Source organism: Macadamia integrifolia, chromosome 7 (genome assembly GCF_013358625.1).
Source record: "Macadamia integrifolia cultivar HAES 741 chromosome 7, SCU_Mint_v3, whole genome shotgun sequence".
In the NCBI taxonomy this organism is placed as follows: Eukaryota; Viridiplantae; Streptophyta; class Magnoliopsida; order Proteales; family Proteaceae; genus Macadamia; species Macadamia integrifolia.
In genome coordinates, this window is record NC_056563.1 from 18,205,172 (window position 1) to 18,226,301 (window position 21,130).

General features: G+C 39.9%; 1 protein-coding gene across 4 annotated transcripts in view; it reads left to right on the top strand.

Moving 5' to 3' along the window:
* The first annotated feature begins 9,518 nt into the window (after positions 1-9,518).
* The window catches only part of LOC122083974 (GPI ethanolamine phosphate transferase 2), a 63,357-nt gene continuing 51,745 nt past the window's right edge, over positions 9,519-21,130 (top strand). The window contains exons 1-10 of one of the 4 annotated variants that reach the window (XM_042651931.1): positions 9,519-9,787; positions 9,878-9,971; positions 10,708-10,752; positions 10,895-11,062; positions 11,155-11,239; positions 11,351-11,457; positions 18,122-18,202; positions 19,391-19,443; positions 19,570-19,672; positions 20,367-20,510. In XM_042651931.1, the coding sequence (XP_042507865.1) occupies positions 9,663-9,787; positions 9,878-9,971; positions 10,708-10,752; positions 10,895-11,062; positions 11,155-11,239; positions 11,351-11,457; positions 18,122-18,202; positions 19,391-19,443; positions 19,570-19,672; positions 20,367-20,510 (1,005 nt within the window). In that variant the 5' untranslated portion in view covers positions 9,519-9,662. Of the gene's footprint in view, positions 9,788-9,877; positions 9,972-10,707; positions 10,753-10,890; positions 11,063-11,154; positions 11,240-11,350; positions 11,458-18,121; positions 18,203-19,390; positions 19,444-19,569; positions 19,673-20,366; positions 20,511-21,130 lie in introns of those variants that run through there. The other 3 variants (XM_042651932.1, XM_042651934.1, XM_042651933.1) reach the window with 3 other exon arrangements.

Genomic DNA, 21,130 nt, shown 5'->3' on the forward strand with positions numbered 1-21,130 from the left:
CCTACAGTCACAAGGCCACCTCGTCCCCCGTCTACGTCAAGTCAGGTACAAAGGGGCCCTGCCCCAGTCTCGGCATCACAGATCCGTTGCTTTAATTGCCACTCCTATGGACATTATGCTAAAGATTGTCGGGCCAGACCAACCTTACCATCCAGTCAGCCCTCAGTATACAGACCACCCTTAACTTGGGGGAATCAACCACAAGGAAGAATGTATGCCTTATCAGCTGAGGAAGCTAAGGCCAGCACGGAAGTGGTAGTAGGTACATTTTAATTTATGATTTTTCTTATTTTAAATATCGATGACCTGCTGTACTTATATGCATTGTTGCACTAGGTATTCTACCTATATCATGTATACCAGCCTATGTCTTATTTGATTCAGGAGCTACACATTCATTCATATTTAAGAGATTTGCTGAGAAACTTGGTATGTCACCCAGGACACTAGATCATGGGATGATTGTTAGTATGCCTACTGGTAAAGTTACACAGTTGAAGGAGGTGTATGGGCTGTGCCCAGTGGAAATCAGTGGGAAGGAATTGGATGCACAACTCATTAAATTCAACATGTAGAATTTTGACGTTTTACTGGGTATGGATTGGTTGTCGGCCCATCGAGCTAATGTGATGTGTGCTGAAAAATTAATTAGGGTGACAGATGATGAAGAAAAAGAATTGGTATACCAAGCAGATAAAATGAAACAGGCTAGAAAGGTCCTCGTCTCCGCTCTTCAAGCGGTAAAGTTGTTGGAAAGTGGATGTCAGGGTTACTTAGCATCGGTACTTGATGTTGATGCAAAGGTTACACCTCTAGAAGAGGTAAAGGTGGTTAAAGAATTTCCCGACGTCTTTTCAGATGATCTGATGCATCTACCGCCTGATAGAGAGTTAGAATTTGCCATAGACTTGATTCCTGGAGCAGCTCCAGTGTCTAAAGTTCCATACAGGATGACACCAGCCGAATTGAAGGAGTTACAGATGCAGTTGCAAGAATTATTGGAGAAGGGGTTTATTCGCCCAAGTGTTTCGCCTTGGGGTGCCCTAGTTTTGTTTGTCAAAAAGAAGGATGACAGCTTGCGTATGTGCATCGATTACCAGGAATTGAACAAGCTAACCATTAAGAACCGATATCTATTGCCATGCATTGATGATTTGTTTGACCAACTATAAGGTGCAAAGGTATTTTCAAAGGTAGACCTTAGATCAGGCTATTATCAGCTCAAGATAAAGAGCGGCGACATACCCAAGACAGCGTTCAGGACTCGGTATGGTCACTATGAGTTCCTAGTGTTATCTTTTAGGTTAACCAATACACCGGTAACATTCATGGATTTAATGAATTGAGTATTCCACGATGTCCTTGATAAATGGGTAATTATTTTTATTGATGACATCTTGATCTACTCTAAGACAGAAGAGGAACACGCTCAACACCTGAGGATGGTGTTACAGAGTCTGAGAGAACAACAATTGTTTGCCAAATACAGTAAATGTGAATTCTGGCTTGAGCAAGTTGGATTCTTGGGACACGTAGTGTCTGAGGCCGGAATCAAGGTGGATCCTGATAAGGTGAAAGCAGTAGTAAAGTGGGAAAACCCTAAGAATGTTACTGAAATTATAAGTTTCTTAGGTTTGGTTGGTTATTGTCGGCGCTTCATTGAGAATTTTGCTCGGATCTCAGCACCAATGACTAAGTTAACCAAAAAGGGTGTGAAATTTGAATGGGTGGAGGAATGTGAGAAGAGTTTTCAGGAATTGAAGAAAATGTTGGTGTCGCCCCCTGTGCTGACCATCCCTCAAGGCACAGGTGGAATGTCAGTCTACACTGACGCTTCTAAGGTTGGGTTGGGTTGTGTTCTTATGCAACGCGGTAAGGTAATAGCGTATGCTTCCCGACAACTAAAAGAATATGAGAAGAACTACCCACTCATGACTTGGAACTAGCCGCAGTCATTTTTTCCCTAAAGATTTAGCGGCATTATTTGTATGGGGAAAAGTGCGAGATATACAGTGATCACAAAAGCCTTAAGTACTTTTTCACCCAGAAAGATTTGAACATGAGGCAGAGGAGATGGATTGAGCTTATGAAGGATTATAACTGCGACATTCAGTATCATCTCGGCAAGGCTAATGTAGTGGCAGATGCGTTGAGTCGGAAGGCACAGACTGTGTCACTCTCATACTTAGCAGTCAGCCCACCACTCGTACAAGAAGCGATGCTAATGGATGAAACCCTCTTATATGAAAAAGCAACCTTAGAGCTTGAACATCAACTAGAAAACCTTAAATGGTTGACTGTATCACTAGTGGCTCTACAAGTGCATCCGTCTATTAGGCAAGAGGTGATAATGAAACAACCTTTGGATCCTGAATTGTAGCCGATCAGAATTAAGATTCAAGATCAAACAATGAACGACCCCTGATTATGTCTTAGCCAGTGATGGGGCATTATTGTTTCAAGGTAGGTTGTGTATGCCCCATGATTTGGATATACAAGACAAGATAGTGCTGGAAGCACACAGCTCCGAGTACTCACTCCACCCAGGAAGTACAAAGATGTATAAAGATCTTAAACAAAATTACTGGTGGCCTAGTATGAGAATCACCATAGCCCTGTATGTGGCAACTTGTCTTACATGCCAAAAAGTAAAAGCTGAGAGGCATCGACCTTATGGTACTCTTCAAACACTCCCAGTACTAGACTGGAAGTGGGATAGGATTACAATGGACTTTGTCACCGGACTACCATGCACACCTAAGGGGATGGATGCGATATAGGTGATAGTTGATCGACTTACTAAGACTGCTCATTCCATTCCCATCAAGACCAAGTTCTCTATGGCCAAGTTAGCACAACTTTATATAGATAACATAGTGCGCTTATATGGAGTGCCAGTGAGCATTGTGTCAGATAGGGATCCAAGGTTCACTTCCAGATTTTGGAAAAGCTTCCAGCATGCTTTGGGATTACAATTGAATTTGAGTATTGCTTTCCACCCACAAACTGATGGTCAGTCGGAGCGAACCATATAGATATTAGAAGACATGCTCAGGGCATGTGCAATGGAAATGTGTGGTAGCTGGGAAGAATATATACCCCTTTTGGAGTTTGCCTATAACAACAGTTACCAAGCTACAATTGGGATGGCTCCATATGAGACATTATATGGTAAGAGATGTAGAACTCCTCTGTATTAGAATGAGGTAGGCGAACGCCGAATGTTAGGACCTGAAATGATACAGATGACTTGTGACAAGGTCGATGTTATTCGAGAAAGGATTAAGACAGCTCAGTCACGTCAAAAGAGCTATGCAGACAACCGCATGAAAGACATTGAGTTTCAAGCAGGAGAAAAGGTGTTTCTCAAGATTTCCCCTACTAAAGGGTTGCAAAGATTCCATAGAAAGGGTAAGTTGAGCCCGAGATACATTGGCCCATTTAAGATCTTAGCTCGGGTTGGCTCAGTAGCCTACATGCTTGCTATGCCACCTTCTCTCAGGAATGTTCATAACATATTTCATGTATCCCTGCTGAAGTGATGCGTTCATGATCCATCGCATGTATTACCGGTGGAACCAGAATATCTAGAAACTGATATGTCCTATGCATAGCAGCCAGTTGAAATCTTGGACTGAAAAGTGAAAACCCTTCGCAACCGCTCCATTTCCTTCGTGAAGGTACGACGGGCAAATCATTCACTTGAAGAAGCATCTTGGGAAAAAGAGGATGAAATCCAAGCCAAGTATCCTCATCTTTTCGAACAACCAGGTACACCAATTTCGGGGACAAAATTTTCAAAAAGGGGGGGTAAATGTGATACCCCACTTTTTAAACCCGGTATAATTACACGGTTGACCCGGTTTAACCATGCAGGACCCGAACCAGAGAGGGTTAAGGCGAGTTCCTTATGGACCATGATGGCAAGGGTGACTTTGAACATAGGTTGGCCAGATAAGTCCGAGTCAGTGCCAGAGGAGACGGGTGTACCCAAGCCGTGCACATGCACATATCATAAGGCCATGTATGGATAATGCTGGTATGTAGCCATATCCTAAAGCGCATACGTAGAATATACCTTGTGCCGAGAGTGAGATACGCGCCGAGAGTCGAATTCCATCAAAATCCCACTTGTTGGCAGATTTTTGGCCCTCAGGTGGGCGGTCACAGGTGGGCGCATCCGCCCACCTGAGTGACCCACCCATGTGGTTACTAGTGGTTTTAAAAAGTATAAATAGTATTATTATGTTTTTCATTTTCTCATTTATTACATTAAGAGGTTTGGTGAGAAAAGTAAAGAGGAGAGAGAAAAGAAGGGAGAAAAGAGAACGTAGAAGAAGAAAGGGGAAGGAAGAGGAGGAAGGAAAGGATTTAAGCGGCGCCAAAGTTTGATCTTCCCATTCCGACGTGGGAAGAGTGATTCCCAACACGAGATCTATGATTTGAGGTGAGCAAAGGCTATGTTTCTCAAACTTTCACCAAACCCAAGTAAAACCCTTGATTTGGGTAGAGTTCCTTGAGATCTTGTAAATCCCCCTTGAAATGACGAATCTAAGGTTTAATAGATAGTCTATGTGTTGATTTTGAAGGATTTGAAGAAGTGTTTACAAGGTTGGAGAAGCATTGCTGAGTCTTGAGCAAGGAAGTGATTATTGGGGTTTTGATAGAGTTCTTGAGCAAAGAAGGTTAGATGGCTTCCCAATCCTTAAATCTAACTTAGATTTAGGTTAGAATCATCTTATAAGACCTTGAATATGTGAAAAATGTGATTGAAAAAGCCCCATTTGATTCCCCAAAGGCTGGGAAAAGTTTCAGTGAAAAAGGTATTTTTTTGCCCTCTCAAGTGTGCTAAGACCGGTGGGCCGCGTGGCCCGCTTGAGAGGGCAGGCCCTTGGGGCTGACTGGCGGGCCGACCTGCCCATCGGTCATGACCCGGCCCTCAGTCCCCACCGGTGGGCCGACCTATCCACCGATCATGACTGGTGGGCCGACCCGCCCACCTGAGATGACCGGTGGGCCATGATAGGTGGGCTGTCCGACCCACCCGAGTGGCCCCCAACGTGATTTTTGTGTCCGAATGGATCCAAAACAGACGTGCAACCTTTTTTTATAATTCTAAACATGATTTTGTCATCGAATCTTGTTAGTTTTGACCCCAAAGTGGTGAAGTGCTAACCCCATTCACTTATGATAGGTTCACCAAAGTTTACATTTCTCGCATCGGATCTCACTCGTACCGGGCGTTAGTCATTGTACACAATAAGTAAGTGGGGAGAGGACGTTTGCTTTTACTTTAAGGCTTGTTTGGTATCATCCAATTGTATCTAGATTAGCCATGTCATTATGCGAATTATGTATAGCTTAGTCATCCTCATATGATTATGACATGTGTGTTGTGTTTTAACTTCTAAACGTTAAATGATTGATGTGCTTATGTGATGAATGATGGGATCACTCTGCATGATGCATTATTAGACTAGATGCCATAGTCGGCTTGGAAACGAGTGCATTGGTGGCCCGTGGAATGGGACGCGGTGGCACTATGTAATCGTACTATGTCATATAGGAGCATGCGATTTACGATTATCATCTTCCCATGCTACGACCCTTCCCAACAGGGGTTGAGGTGTTGGGTTATCACTTGGGGGGAAGCAGTGGTCACGGTTGTCGGGTCACTGTGGCAGTTAGACATACGCCCAGCTGGTCATTAGGACAAACGGCAACCTCAGTGGTATATTCAAGAGGGCCAATCGTATTGCTTTTAAATTGCTGGAGTCAGCACCTTTACTTTTTGTCATTTACTTTTATGTTGAGAGCCGGTGGTCGACATGCTTTACTTTTTCGAGTACTCACGGTGGGTCTTCTCCGACAGCTCTATGGGCGTATCGCGGGATAGAGTTCGCAGCTCGTACCCAGAGTATACGCTCACTGTGGTTATAGTAGCACTATACCAAAGACTTAGTAATGTTAGGTAGATGAGGTTTAAAATGAATTACATAGAATGTAGTGCATATGGATGTGATTGTTGTGTGGTCCTTCTTTTCACTTACTGAGCTAGTGAGCTCATCCCACGTGCACACCTCTTTTAGATGATTTTGTAGGTCACCAGCCTGAAGATCAAGGGTCATGCCCCACAGTTGAGTTTCCTGATGAGGATTGGTGGGTCTCCGAGGAGAATGAGCACGGCACGGATTGCACGTACGAGGGCTATGCTGCGGGACTGCAGTATTGATGCCGTGCAGGGTTATACTTTTTTATTCTTTTGATGACCCCTTTTTGTGTACTTGCTACATGAATTGTTATTCTTTTTGTGTAAATATCATGCCTGCGGGCCCACATGTATTTTATCTATATACTACAATTTGGGTATCAAGTGTATTGGGGTATTTACAGGTAAATTAAGTCTTCCGCTGAACTTTTGAACGTTTATCTTAGATGAGTGTATGCTGTAGTTGGGTACTGTATCAGATGATCCTGGCAAGTTTGGGTAAACTAGAGTTAACCCGGTCATCGGTCCGGTTCTGTGTGAACAGGGTGTGACAGGCTTAGTATCTCTAATTCTCTACCTAACCCCATAAGAAAGTTGGGAAAATGCCATAATACTCTCTAGGCAGTTAGCAAAAACGGGAATGGAAAAAAAATAGAAACGGAAGGTTTAGGTTTTACAGTAAAATTTTTGAACGATACAGTCAAACCTTCAGATCCAAATCCTCTCCAACGCGTCCAGTGCCCCACAACATGGATCGGACAACTAGGAATACCTGAGCACACCTCTCTAGGTTCATTCAATGGCCAATGCACTTTGGGTGCATAGGGGCATTGGAGAGAATCCTGATGTGCACCCTCTCTACCTACGTAAAGTTGTCCCAATAACCTTCGTTGTATGAGAATGCAAAGATGGCTTAGGATCTCTAATTCTCTACCTGACCCCATAAGAAAGTTGGGAAAATGCCATAATACTCTTTGGGCAGTTAGCAAAAACAGGAATGGCAAAAAAATAGAAACGGACGGTATAGGTTTTAAACAGTCAAATTTTTGAATGATACAGTCAAATAAATGGTAAAAAAAAAGAAAAAGAAATAGAGAATGGAAAAAAAATGAAAAACGGACGGTACAAGTTTTAAACATATAGATTTCAAATAAATGAGACCACAAAAACGGTAGTATACTCATATAAATTAAGGAATTATTACATGAATACTTGCATCTAATGTTCAAAACAACTATCATATCCAACACTAATGCATCTATACCAGTTCTCATTATAAGTTTTATAACATATAATTGAATATCATCCAGTATCAGTTCAAAATTCACACACCACACGTGTTTAAGTTTTATTGAGAAATGTGGCTTGGCTATGATGTTGTTCACTATTTCAACATAGTCAGCACACTCTTGGAGTAATGTATGTTCAGTTGAGTTGGAGTCATCACTTTAGAAATATTTTTTAGCAAATGCATCAGTTTGTATCTCAATTTCGGGGTCCATACATTGATATTGAGTTGAAAGTGATACATGAGAAATATAGGCCATTGAGTGAGCTTCAAGTGGGTGAAAGAAACAGGTTGATAAGAGTTCGGGAGAGAGAGATATGGTCAGTTAAATAGATATTATGTTCAACAAGTTAAGTCTTAAAAAAAAAAACAAAAAATAGGAATGTGTTTAAACATGTTTAGAATGAGAATGCTTGCCATTTGCAGTTTTTTCAAGTATCTTTGGGAAACATACGAAAAAACGTGTTTTAAATGATAAAAAACGAGTACGTGATTAAAACTTCACGTTTGCTAATAGTGCTCTTGCTCATGCATAAGGCACACTCCCCTGCAGAAAACACTTCCTCAAAAGATTATGGGTGATTTACATCAACCTCCGCTGTCGTTTGCCCAAATTACATAATCCCCCCTGAAAATTGAAAAATTACATTTAAACCTGCAAAATTGTTACTGTTAGAGAAGTGTTAGTTTTGAATTTTAATTGACGAAATTTCCCTTAACCCTTTTAAAGACACTCTCTTCTCTTATATACCCATAACCATCACTTACCCTAAGAAAACCCAACGAGGAGGATGCCCTACGGTGGAGAGGAGGAGAGGAGCTGTTATTCTGGCGGCTTTTCAGGCGACGTCTCCAGCGAAGGTGGGCGGAGTCATCCGATTTGAGAAGGGTAGGAATTGGGAGGAAGGATATGTGATATTGGAGTACGATTTGGAATTGTTTTTTAGATCATCACAGAACAACGATATTGGAGTATGAATTGGAATCGTTTTTCAGATCATCACATAATAGAGTACCCAAAAAGGGTCGGAGGTTCAGCTTAGGCCCTCTGCATTCCAACCGAACATTTTCATTTCTTCGAAAAATGCAGAAATTCCCATTTTTGCCGTCGTCAATTCAATTTCATCTGTAATAGAGAGGTGAGGTGCCAATTACCTTCTTTTGCTTGATTTTCTTTTATTGTTAAAATTCTGCGCCCTTGCTTTTCGATCGAAGCAATGTTTGCCTTCATGAATTGACCAACTCACGCTCCCCTGTAAGGAGCCATAATCCATGATCTTAACAGCAATTTCCTGGCTAGAGGGGAGAGTACCATGGTAAACGGAATAGAATCCACCTTGGCCAAAGCGGTTAGAGGAGGTGAACGAAGACGTGCCATAGTGGAGAACAATGTAAGAGAACCGGTGAGGGAGAGAAGGAAGAAGGGGTACCTCCTTCACCATAGAAATCGCCATTGGTATGTGTGTCAGAAGTTGCCCTCAGGTAATTCTTTGTGCGTGTGTGTGATTTCTGTTATGCTTCTTCAGATTTTCCGACTTGCCGTGGAATTCCTAGGTTAGCATTCCCATTTGGAAGATTTATTTATCTCCAAAGGTATGTCTCTCTCTCTCTGTGATTTCTAAATCCACTTACAGTACAGTGGAGATGTTAGATATAGATTATGACTGGACATTGATGTTGCTTCTTCTGCTTTTTTTTTTTTTTTTTTTTTTATTCTGCCATGCTATGATCTGCTACTTTTGTACAGTCCAATTGAAGGACAATTTCTAGTAGAGAACGGCGGAAAGAAAAGAATAGATTTAGCAACAGTGCCACCGACAACTAGTAGAATAAGCTTAGAGCTACGGTTATGGTGGCAGTGGTGGTGGTGCCGTCGCCCTTCGCCCCTCACGTCCCGAGTAGCCTTCGTCAGAGAGAGAAGCCTTCCCGTCGCTCACGACTTGCCTGAGGTATGTGTAGACAAAAGAAATCTAACGTTAGAAAAGAGAAGAGGAGGATTTGTTGGGATGACGATATATGAGGATATTTTTGGGTTTTCAAAAAGTTTCAATAAACCTAACGGCCTAACCTGAATAAGATGTTAACGGTGTCAATTTTGTAGGTTTAAATGTAATTTTTTGATTTTCAGGGGGATTATGTAATTTGAACAAACGACAGGGGAGGTTGATGTAAATCACCTAAAAATTATACATTAATAAATCGCGTGATCGCGACACACACTATTAAAGGATTAAAACGTTTCTCTTCTGATTCTGCTCTCGCCCGAGTCCGACAGGCGTCCATGCCCATTTCTCCTTCCTCTGGATCCTTTGTCTGCTTCACGTCTCTCTACCATGTGAAGCAAAGCAACACTCTTCTACGGTCAGAGCGGCCGGTTCCGCGAGTATGTCTGCATTAACCTGCGCTAGATTGTCGGCATGGACCGTTGTTGCTGTTTTTCTGCAAATCCTTGGTATCTCTCTCTTCGTCTTCGGGTTTTTCCCCGTCAAACCAGCTCTCTCAGGCGTCAGGTATGTTTCGGCTGCTGTTCTATTTGCGTCTAAATCACCATTAATGTTGATTTCGATAAAATTCATCTCTTGTACGGTGCTCATTCTCAGTGGTCCAGAAAGCTATCGTTCGCCAATGTGTCATTCTGTTGAAGATCGTGATGAGAGAAGTCTGCCTCCTCATCAACTGAGATCTTTGTACCAGGTGCTTCGTTTGATCTTTTTCTGTTATTTGTTCAAGAATCAGCTTCCATTTATGTGCATTTTCTGTGGAAAGCCATTAAGCCTGACCTGACCGGTTCGTATACATTCTATTTAGTCGTTATTGAGTCTTATATGATGGTCCTTATAAAAAATGTAGCCTTTTAAGGATAAGAGAATGTAAATATGGGTAACACTTTTGAATTAAAATAGTTGTCGGCTTCGCTCTCAAATTGTCTTTCAGGTGTAGGTGTAGTACCAACAAAGTCAAAATGTTCTCGAATGATTTTGTGTTGATTGTGTTTCTTCACTGATATTGTTTTTGAGATCTTTGCTGAGTGCATTTAATCCCAGAGTTGTGGTGGATCCTATGACCATGAGAGTGAAAATAGAGGGAAAAGAAGGGGAAAGAAGAAGACTAGACTTTAGGAATGAGCTGCAGTCTATAAACCATTTTTCTATCTACTTAAATTTGCTTCAAGGTAGATGATGAAAGCATGGGAAAATGTCAGCCACCCTCATTCCTGAATATTTAAAGCCATAATTCGTACTTATTGTAGGAATTTACATGTGTAAGTTGATTTTATGTTCACTTTTGTGGTTATCGAGGGAACTATGTGTGCGCTTTCTCTCTGTTCCATGCCCTTTAGTGCTATTTCATGCATAATGCTCTGTGCTGTTTTGTTGCTGTGATATCTGTTCTGTTGATATGCTTTTTTGATGGTATCTTCTGATTGCAGGAGATGTCTGGGATCCCTCCTTCATTTGACCAATTAATTCTAATGGTATGTACGTTTTCCCTTTCCTCAAAATTTTTTCTATGAAGAGTATCCGTCAGGCATTGTCTCTTGCTTATTGACATTATTGATTGGTATTGATGATCTCTGGAAGATAGTTTCATCTATCCTTTATAATCATGTCAGTTAGGTTGTTGATGGTCTTCCAGCAGAGTTTGTTCTCGGAAAGGATGATCAGCCGTCGACTAAAGCTATGATCGAAGCTATGCCATATACGCAGTCTTTGTTATCAAATGGAATGGCAGTGGGATATCATGCAAAGGCTGCTCCTCCCACTGTTACAATGCCTCGTTTGAAGGTGAAAAAATTCTGTCACATTGTTGCTGAATACATGGTAAAGAGTTGCTTCTGTGTTCTGCTTTATCTCACTCAATCGATCTACATATGCAGGCAATGGTTTCGGGGGCTATTGGGGGATTTTTAGATGTGGCTTTCAACTTTAACACACAAGCCCTTTTAGATGACAACATTCTTGGTTCGTTCAGCATAATGTGCTTTGGTTGGATTTGGATACAGAAAATAGAATAAAGGGCTTGCGTGATAGGAGCTGTACGTTATTGATTATTCTTTGTTCTGTGCCTTGCAGGTCAATTCTACGACATTGGTTGGAGAATGGTGATGCACGGTGATGAAACATGGCTTAAATTGTTTCCAGGATTATTTACAAGATACGATGGTGTCAGTAGTTTCTATGTAAGTTTTCATTATTAGTTCTCTGATTTGACAAAGTTGGGGTAATGCTCTGTTGAGCAGTCTTCTATGAGTTGACATCATTGTACTCTGTCGTTATAGCTTATTGAAAAATGTTAAAAGGTAATGAATAATTGTAATTGAATGTGAAGGTCTATAATTTAGGGCTAGGTCAGTGATTTCTTAACCTACAGTAGGATCATAGGTACTGACAAAGCCTACTGCTTTGTCACTTGGTTCCAGCAGTAAGATAATAAACATCTCCCAAAATAATTGGCTACCACTAGGCTCCTTGACACACAAGAAACTTCAATGCCTGAAAACACATTTCTAAGATATTCTGTCTTCAAGCAATTGAACAGTTTGACAGCATTTGCTACTGGCAGAACAGGCAATGAATAAAACCCAGAAATATCAAATGATTCAGATTTAGCAAGTAGGCAGGCATCTCAGATGGGATTGTTCTGTTTTTCCCATCCTCCAGTTCTGATGGCTGGGTGGGAGGTTTTTATGAGAGGGTCTAAAAATTAGACAGTTGGAGTCAATATTAGCAACTATGGTTTATATCCAAATCCTGGCTTTGGATCAGGTTTTAACTACCAGTGAAGGACCCGAAGGGTCCAGGATGAGTATTGCTCTGTCAAAACAAGGGCTGAAACCATGGATCTGATCTGGAGTTTTAGAGGCTTGAAATTTGCTGCAGTAAATCTTCAATACTGTTACCGCAGGGAATTATCTTAAGTCTCCTTCAATGACCAGCTTCTATGACACTCGAAGGGACAGCCTTCAAGGATCCACCCAGCATCAACAGTAATGGGAAAACCAGTGTCTCGATTCTTATTAGATCTTGGTTATCACAAGATAATGTCAATATAAATAAAATTGATGTGAAGAGGAAGAAGATCAATGCTTGGAGGGCAAAGATCTATGTTGCAGACTGCGTTTAGGTGGATGACCCAGAGGTGTTGCATTGCCTGATTTATTTTCTTGATCATCCCCTCCCCCATTTCTCTTCTACCTTTTATCTTTTTCTTTGACAGATCCATGCAGCCAACCCCATTTAGTTGGGAAAAGGCTGAGTTGTTGTTGTTGTTTGTGAAGAGGAAGAAGATGGGGGGGGGGGTGGATATGACCAAGGCCTCTCTGTGGCCTTGGTCAAACCTCTCACTACCTAGGTCTCTCACCTCAAGATCTCTCACACGGCCATTGTTGTAAACCAAACTCTTTTTTCAAAACTCAAATTGTGGCCACAATGGTGACCTCTTTGTTATTTATAAAAGGTAAATCCGTTACTATTAATTCTGTATGGCTATGGGAGAGTTACTAAAAAAAAAAATAATAACTCCTCACAATAACTGTTAACTTGTTGGCCAAGCTAGCAATGCTAATGACTAAGCACTCAAAAGTAGAAACTAAATAAAATGCAAACTTTAAAAAATCTTGGGAGCATCTCTCCCCCTACACAATCTGGCTTCTTGGAAGAGCATCTTTCTTCCCAAATCAGCTGGTATGGGGCCCACAGAATATCTTTCAAATATTATTGAAATTCTTCTCCACTCAAGGCATATAGGGGCCCCACAAAATCTGCCAAATATCCCTACTGGTCGATTTCAGAACTGGCCTGAATATGTGGACTTGTATTATTTGAATATGGACCCAAAGATGCTGGCCCGATGGGAAAAACAGAACAAGCTTATGTTGTCTCTTCCTTCTTTCTAATCAGCATCGATCTACATCAGTCAAAGTGGGAAGAAAAGCTAATTTGGACCATTGAAAATTGAGGAAATAATAGGTTGTTTAATATCTGGTAATATCTGGATACAATTTCTTTTCCCTTGATTTAAGTAATGACAAACAAGGGCTGCCCTAGAACCAAAAAAGATAGTAATCAAAGTGATAGAACCTGCGTACAATGAGTATCTAATAGTCCCCTCCCCATGCCAACTCATCGGCCAAAGAGTTGGTAGAACTCGTTCTCCAAGAGATTGACAAATTTCCTTGACAGCATATGAACTGAGCTTTACCAATCAGATGGCTGTACCGCCATGGACCTCTTGAGTTTCCTTTGAGCCATCTAACTCTAAATACCCCTCATCGAGTCACCTTCTATCGCCAACTCCAACTTGTTCTTTGCACATGAAGGAATATTTGTCTTTTGGGGTTAGGCTTGGGAATTTCCTTGAAGGGGGGGTGGGATTGTAACTTGTCCTACTCCATTATATACTTTATTGTTTACTTTCCCTTTAGCGCTTTCAAAGCCAATAATTTTCTTTGGCAAACTCATGCATATTTTCAAGATTTTGAATTTAAGAGGTTGCAATAGTGCAACTTATCGTTGCACCAAGGCTTGCTCAGTAAGATTTTCAATTTTAAAGATCAATAAAAATTAAATAACTGCCCATCAAAAGTTATCCTCTTGCTGGTGAATATTAATACTAAACATGCTAATGCCCAAGGGGTTAGTCCATTGGTGAATTGCCATGGGTAAAGCACCTTAGGAAGCATCTTACCTGTGTTCGAATCACCTTGTCAGCACCTTTGGGGCCACTCAAGATGGGATTAATTTGGCTTTCCAGTTAATCCCGCTAATGACCCGGTCCAATGATTGTGGGGTTGGCTGGACCCAGGGGAATAGTCAGGTGAAGAAGGCCAACCCTCGTTAGCAAAAAAGGAAAAAGAAGTTAACTTCTTCTTCCTCTCAGCTTCTCTTCTCTAACTTTGATCCCTTCCATTACTTTGAACTCTCTCAATCGACTCTTCCATCATTCCGGTTTGAGGGAAAAAAAAATCCGTGCTTCTGGTTTTGAGGTATCTCTCCCTCTCTCTTCTTCTCCGATTTTCTGCAGAATGGTCATGTTTCTCATGCGAGTGATTTCTTTGAGAAAATGCCTAGGCCTGACTTGGCTTCTCTTAGTGCACTTGTATGGGGTCTTATTCGGAATGGTGAATTGGATGAAGCTGCAAGAGTTTTGCTGAAAACAAGGGAAATGACTGGCGGCAGTGATGATTTAGCGGATGCTTATAACACTCTTGATTGCTGCGTATGGTCAGAGCAGAGGGGTTGAAGAAGCTCAACACTTGTTTGATCAAATGCCTTTCTATCATGATCAGAAAAAAATTGATTGATGGTTTGAAAGAAATGTGGTCTCTTGGAACACATTGATCTCGTGCTATGTGAAAGCAGGAGATCTTGTTTCAGGCCAAAGGATGCTTGAAAAAATGGATGAATGGGATGCCATCTCATGGAACACTACGATCAGTGGTTATGTTGATGCATCAGATATGGAAGAGGCCTCCAATATTTTTGGTAAAGTGCCTGTTCCTAACACTTTGTCATGGAATTTGGTGATATCTTTGTCTGCCCCAGAAAGGTGATTTTGAACTGGCTCGTGACTTCTTTGACAGGATGTCATTAAAAAGCCTCATTTTATGGAACTCAATGATAACAGGGTATGAACAGAATGCCAAATTTTTTGCAGTCGTTCTCTTTTCTCAAATGGTAATAGAAGAGGAGATGCTGGACCAACACCCTTTATCTTTAGTTCTCAGTGCTTGTGCAGGGCTTTTGACTTTGTAGTTTGTACCAAGGAATGCAGATCCATCAGTGGGCCACAAAGACTGGTTGCAGATACACCCATAGGTAGTTCACTTGTGACTATGTATTCAAGAAGTGGAGCAATTATGGAGGCACAAACCATCTTTAATGAGATGAACTTGCTGCAACATGTAGTCTCATGGACTGCAATGATTGGAGGGTATGCATATCATGGTTTTGCAAGGGAAGCTCTTTTGCTATTTGAGGAGATGAAGAGAATGGAAGTGCAATCCACACATATTACATATATTTCAGTTTTGAATGTGTGTGATGCGGATAAGTCACTTAATGGGGTTATTTTATTGCAAATAAGCCTTGTGTTGGGTTATGTATGTGTTGGGCCTTTGATCCTATGTGTTTTCTTTGTAATGGATCACTTTAATGGGCCTAAAATATGAGTAAAAAGTAGAAAAATAGGATTTAATTCATTAGTTTAGTTAGAGTCATGTTTTGAGTCTATTTCCTTTGTTATTTTAGTTTTCTAGTCAGTTTAAGTTTCCCAATTAGTTAAGGATTGAGTTAGAACTTTCGTTTTTACTGTTTGAGTTAGTTTTGAGTCTTCTATATAAGTTTGTAAGGGGCTACAACATTGAACACGAATTTGATTGAATGAAAAAAAGAAAAGAAAGCTTTGTGCTGGAAAACTGTGAGATGCAGTGCTGTGAGAGACAACTTGGGTGAGATGCCCTATGGAAGAGTGAGATACTCGACCCAACCTATTCCCCTACCCCCATTCTTCCCTTCATTCTCTTATTTCTGTTTTGTTCATACTATTTGTCATACTATCTGATTTTATTGAATTTACTAAAGATCCTATCTGGGATTGGATCACTTGTGATTCGATCTTATATTAGCGTATGCTCATGCATATTATACCAAAGAGAATGAAAGTGTAACCCACACATATTACAAAGGCATAACAAACCTATTTCTCATTATATAATATATATTATACCTAGTAGTAGCCAAATGATTAGTATTTATAGTCCATTATTCTCATAAATAGGTCATAAATACATATTAAAATTATGCTGAAGAGAGCCTTAATACATTGCTTCTCTTCAACTCTAAGTTTGTTGAAATCTTGATAAAATAAAGTTTATGCTTTGGTAATTAGCATCAGCATGATTTGGTGATGGTGGGTTGGGGGGATCTAAACTAACTCTTTTGTGAGCCTTCTCAACCCCTTCCGATGGCATAAAGTTCATTTTTAATTCTATCAATAGTAGTCAAAGCAAGCGAAAGAACCTTATCTTGGCCGCCACTAACGGCCGGGCTGCTCACCCCCTCTCTCATCCTCTTGCTTCTTCCTTCTTCCTTCTTCCTTCTTTCTTCTTCCTTCGTCCTTCTCCACTTTCTCTTCTTCATCCTCCCCCTCTCACCCTCCCTACTCCTCTCTTCCTCTCTTATCTTGGCCACCACTCATGGCCGGGCTGTTCACCCCCCTCTCATCCTCTCGCTTCTTCCTTCTTCCTTCTCCACTCTCTTTCTCTTCTTCAACCTCCCCCTGTCACCCTCCCTAATCCTTCTCTCTTCCTCTCCCTCTCCCTCTCACCCTCTCTCTTCTTCCTCCTCCACTCTCTTTTTGTTCTTCTTCGTCCTCTGTTTCTGGAGCTAGGTTATCTCAATTGGAGATGCGCCTTGGCCGCCAACCCTGTAGGTTGACATTCTTTCCAGGCCTGCCACAAGCTCTTATGTTTAGTCCTGTTCGACAACAGTCTCATCGCCTCCAACTCCTTTTTCCTGCTCTTTTGCCAGTCCTCTTGCACTGCCATCACTCTCAGTTACCGCTTGGTTTCCAACCTGCTTGGCCTGCAGTCGTCACCTCCAATTGGCCAGTCATCCATTGGCTCGCTCTGCCAACTGCCGATTTGCTGCCATTTGCAAGGTTTCCAGGTATGCTTGACCGGCAGCGACTTCACTGTTGCCCTCCGAAAGGCATGTGCCTCTTCGTTATGGTTGTCACCTTTGTTAGGCCAATTGCTTGCTTGGCTGTGGCCCTTCGTAAGGCTAGCGTCCCTCCTTGGCCGCCTTCTTTCCGGTGGTGCTCTAATTCTCATCTTCGCGGCTTGGAAGTTGAAGTGTGGAGATTAGTTGGTTAGGGTTTGTGGAACCCTACTTGGAATTGACCTGATTGCCCTTTTGCTTTTGTAATGGGCTTCCTTGCTGTTTTCTATAAGCCCATGTGGGCTTTTGAGTTGTATTGGACATGTTAGTGTGTCCTTTGTTTCTTATTTCCCCTCTAGGCCTGAGATGTAGTCCTTAATGGGCTTCTGTTACCATTTTTTGTGGTTTTAAATTTTCCCTTCGGGGCTGTATTTTCCCTCCCAAAAAATAGTAGTGAAAGCATTATTCTTGCATCTCTTCATTGTTGTTGGTGGAAATAGATTTGCCAAATTCTTGTTCAATAAAGGTATTGATATAGTATCCCTATCACATGATTTTGCATCTGATTCTAGGCGTCTGAGCATTAATTGATTTGCCAAATTCTTGTTCAGTAAAGATTTTGATATAATATTACTATCACATGGTTTTGCATCTGATTTGAGGTGTCTGAGCTGACACCATATATCTGATGCTTCATCACAAAACTTATTGCTTGATCTTTGTTATTTGATAATAATGGTGGTTGGAGTTCTAACAAATGTGCTTTATTCCGTATAAAGTTTGGGATTTTTTCTTTAACGTACACCATAGTTATCAAGGCGATGACCTGGCGTCTAGGTATTTTGGTCTCTTGAGCTGGTGCCTTATTGGTGTCACCTTGTGTCCAGGCGCCCTCCAATGCCTTGTGTTTCCTAGACGTCGTGACGACCATGTAATCTACACATTCGGTTACCATTGCATTTATACAGAAGAGTTATGGAAATATGCTTTAGTGCTTCCTGCTTTCCTTCCATTTTGTTGAATTTGGTTGGTTCTTCTATGGAGTTGGATGTTGGGAGTTGCTTGTTGTTTCTTTTGTTAGTTTTTTATTTTGTTATAACGAAGTATTTATTCTTTTTTTTGTACCTCGATGGGTGGATGTATGTCTGTGAGCTTAAATTCTATTTTATTTTTTTTATATTTCAGGTAAAAGATACTATAGAAGTGGATCACAATGTCTCTCGCCATTTGGAAGTTGAGCTTAGCACTGATGACTGGAATCTTTTGGTATTCACCCTTTCATTTACTAAAAATAAATAAAATTGGAGCATTTGGAAAGAGAGGAATACTTGTGCAGAGGATGGTACCATCCTCCACATTTTCTAAAATTGTATGGAAGTGAGTGATATTCAACATTTTTGGTTGAAAATGACTTATTTGATATCCTTTTTGCGCCTTGCAATATGTCTATGGCCACCAAACAGTTGGAGAAGTGTTCCCAGGGTTGAGTTCTCACAGTAATTGTTTGAAAATTATTATTTAGGTTGAGCTATCTTATGAGAATAGTTGCCACGGTGCCAAGGTGAACCAAAGGTGCCTTCCTTAGGGCGAACAAGGCGACCAAGTGTTATTTTTTATTTTCCCTCTTTTCTAACATTATTTAGTATGCTACATATACCTTGTATCATAAAAAATCAACATTAAGCCACATCAAGTAATAAAAAATCAACATTAAGCCATATCAAATCATACAAAATCAACATCAAGCCATAAAAAATCAACATTTAGAGAAATGCTCTTGTTTTATAATAAGTTTGATTGGTCAAATGATTTTATTTCTACATTAGACTTTTTGCATTTGGTATAGCACAAAAACAACTTTTGAAAAAGTCTAATATTACTTAAATCTGAGTTGTAATAACAAAGTTATGTTCTGATTAAACTTATTTTATAGTGCGCGAATGCTATTAAAATCGGTTGAATGAAAATAATATTATGGACATCAAAACAAAAAATTATTTTACCGGACTTTTTGTTTTTACCGATGTTTTACCATGATAAGATTTATAAAATTTTCAGAATTGAGAAAAACCCCTAGTATTTGAAAAAGTTAAAAATTGCTCCTACAACCAAAAATCCAATTTTTGTTCTTGGATTTGGGGGGGGGGTGACTTTTTATTCTTTTGGAATTTGTTTTTTAAACTATTTTTATTGGATTCTAATAGGGGATATTTGTTTATTTATGAATAATATCTTAAGTTAAACAATATTTGGCATAAATAAGTGCTCAAATATGAGGCTACATGTAGTGCAATAAGGCCCAGGAAAACCGCCTGGATGCCTTGGCGTCGCCTTGACAACTATGCTTATGAGATTTATAGTTTTATTTTTATGGTCTGCTTCTAACTCCTCTTCTTGGAGGTCAACTCTATTTTTCTGCTGTGGCTTGATTTCTCACCGGAGCTATGCTTTTAGATTCTTCACTATTTAGGTTTGGATCACGTTGGACATACTGGTGGGCGCAGTAGGTAACTGCTTGATTTTTTGTTTGCTTATTAGTGGAAAATTCTATTTTTCTTATTTATTTATTTTTTTGCCTTAGATTTTCTTATGCTAATTTCAGAGCTTATTTGAAATTGTGCAATGAATTTCAGTAACTTGATGATCCCAAAATTGATGGAGATGGACGAGATTATTAAGATGATTCACATGAGTAAAATCCTGCCTGAAGATGATCCTCATAGGCAGACTCTTTTGGTATGCACTACCACTGTTCTTGTGAATATTGTATACTTACTTTTTTGTCTTAGTTTAGCCTTGAACTGTGTCTGATTCAGGTTTACTGGACTCATGACTCAAAAAAGGAAAAAGAAAAAGAAAATGCAATTAAAAGATATTGTCATGGGCGAAGATTTCAGAGCACTTTTCTTAATCGGAACTTCATTAAAATAAAGTTGATGTAAACTGCCATGTGACACAAGCTTTTTTTTCATTTTTTGGGTGAATAAAGAATTCATTATCAAAGAAGAAAAGATACATGGTGATCCCAAAAGGGGGAAAAGAGAAAAGACAAAATAGCCCAAGCAAACAAGCAAAACAGAGCATGTGCTTTAGAAACTGGGAGTACTTGGTTCCTTGCATGTGCCTCTTGCCTTAGTTACTCTGATTTAGGGAATGGTAGATGACTTTATCTTTTGCATGATGGCATCATATTCATTGATGTTCTTCTTACCTGCATTGTCTAAAGTCTAAACAGCCTACCACCTGTTGGCTGTTACCTGCTTTTACATTATTGTTCAGTACATTTTCCTCCTGTATTACCCTGATTATTTTCTTCCACAAGATTACTTTCATTTCTTTTGATGATCTTCCATTGCTGCTTCTGCAACTTTGTTTAATTGAAGGATTCATTTTACTCAACAGATTGTCTCTGTTTTAAATTCTTTTGTAGCTTGTTGTCAGTGACCATGGTATGACTGAAAACGGGAATCATGGAGGATCCTCCTATGAAGAAACCGACTCCTTGGCTCTTTTTATTGGTCTGAGATCAAAGATTTTAACTTATGCATCAGCGACTCAAAATGCAGCTTCTCAGGTTATTTGACCCCATCCGATTGCACACATTATATTATGACAAATCTCTTACTTTCTTTTTTATTCTTTGATTGTGTTTTCTGATTTCTGCTTGTAGACATTGAAAATTCTAAACAGTGCATGGCATTTTTAGATATACAAGGACAGAAAAAAAATATACATCAAACCCATAGTTGACAAATTCGGGTTCAGGAATAATTCAGAAGGAGAATAATTTGGCTTAGTTCATTTTTCCAATTTGAAAATTCGGTAAAAAAAGCGGGCTATGGGAAAAGTTGGATTAAGATTAATGTGGGAATTAATGGTTTATGTTTGAAAATTTGGAATAAAAAAATCGGTAATATTTCTTAATTGTTTTATTATTATTATTATTATTATTATTATTATTTTTTGTAAAGATTATAATTTTTCATTCATTTTATTATATATATATATATATATATTTTTTTTTTTTGTAATGACTGTAAAAATTTCAAACCAAATCACTTGGTTCCCAAATTATTCTCAAATTGTTCTCGAGGATTGAATTCTGGGAATCCAAAGTCTTTTGGACAAATTATTTGTGAACTATTTGTGACACTCACAAAACTTTGTGAATTTTTCCGAACTTTTGAAACAAAT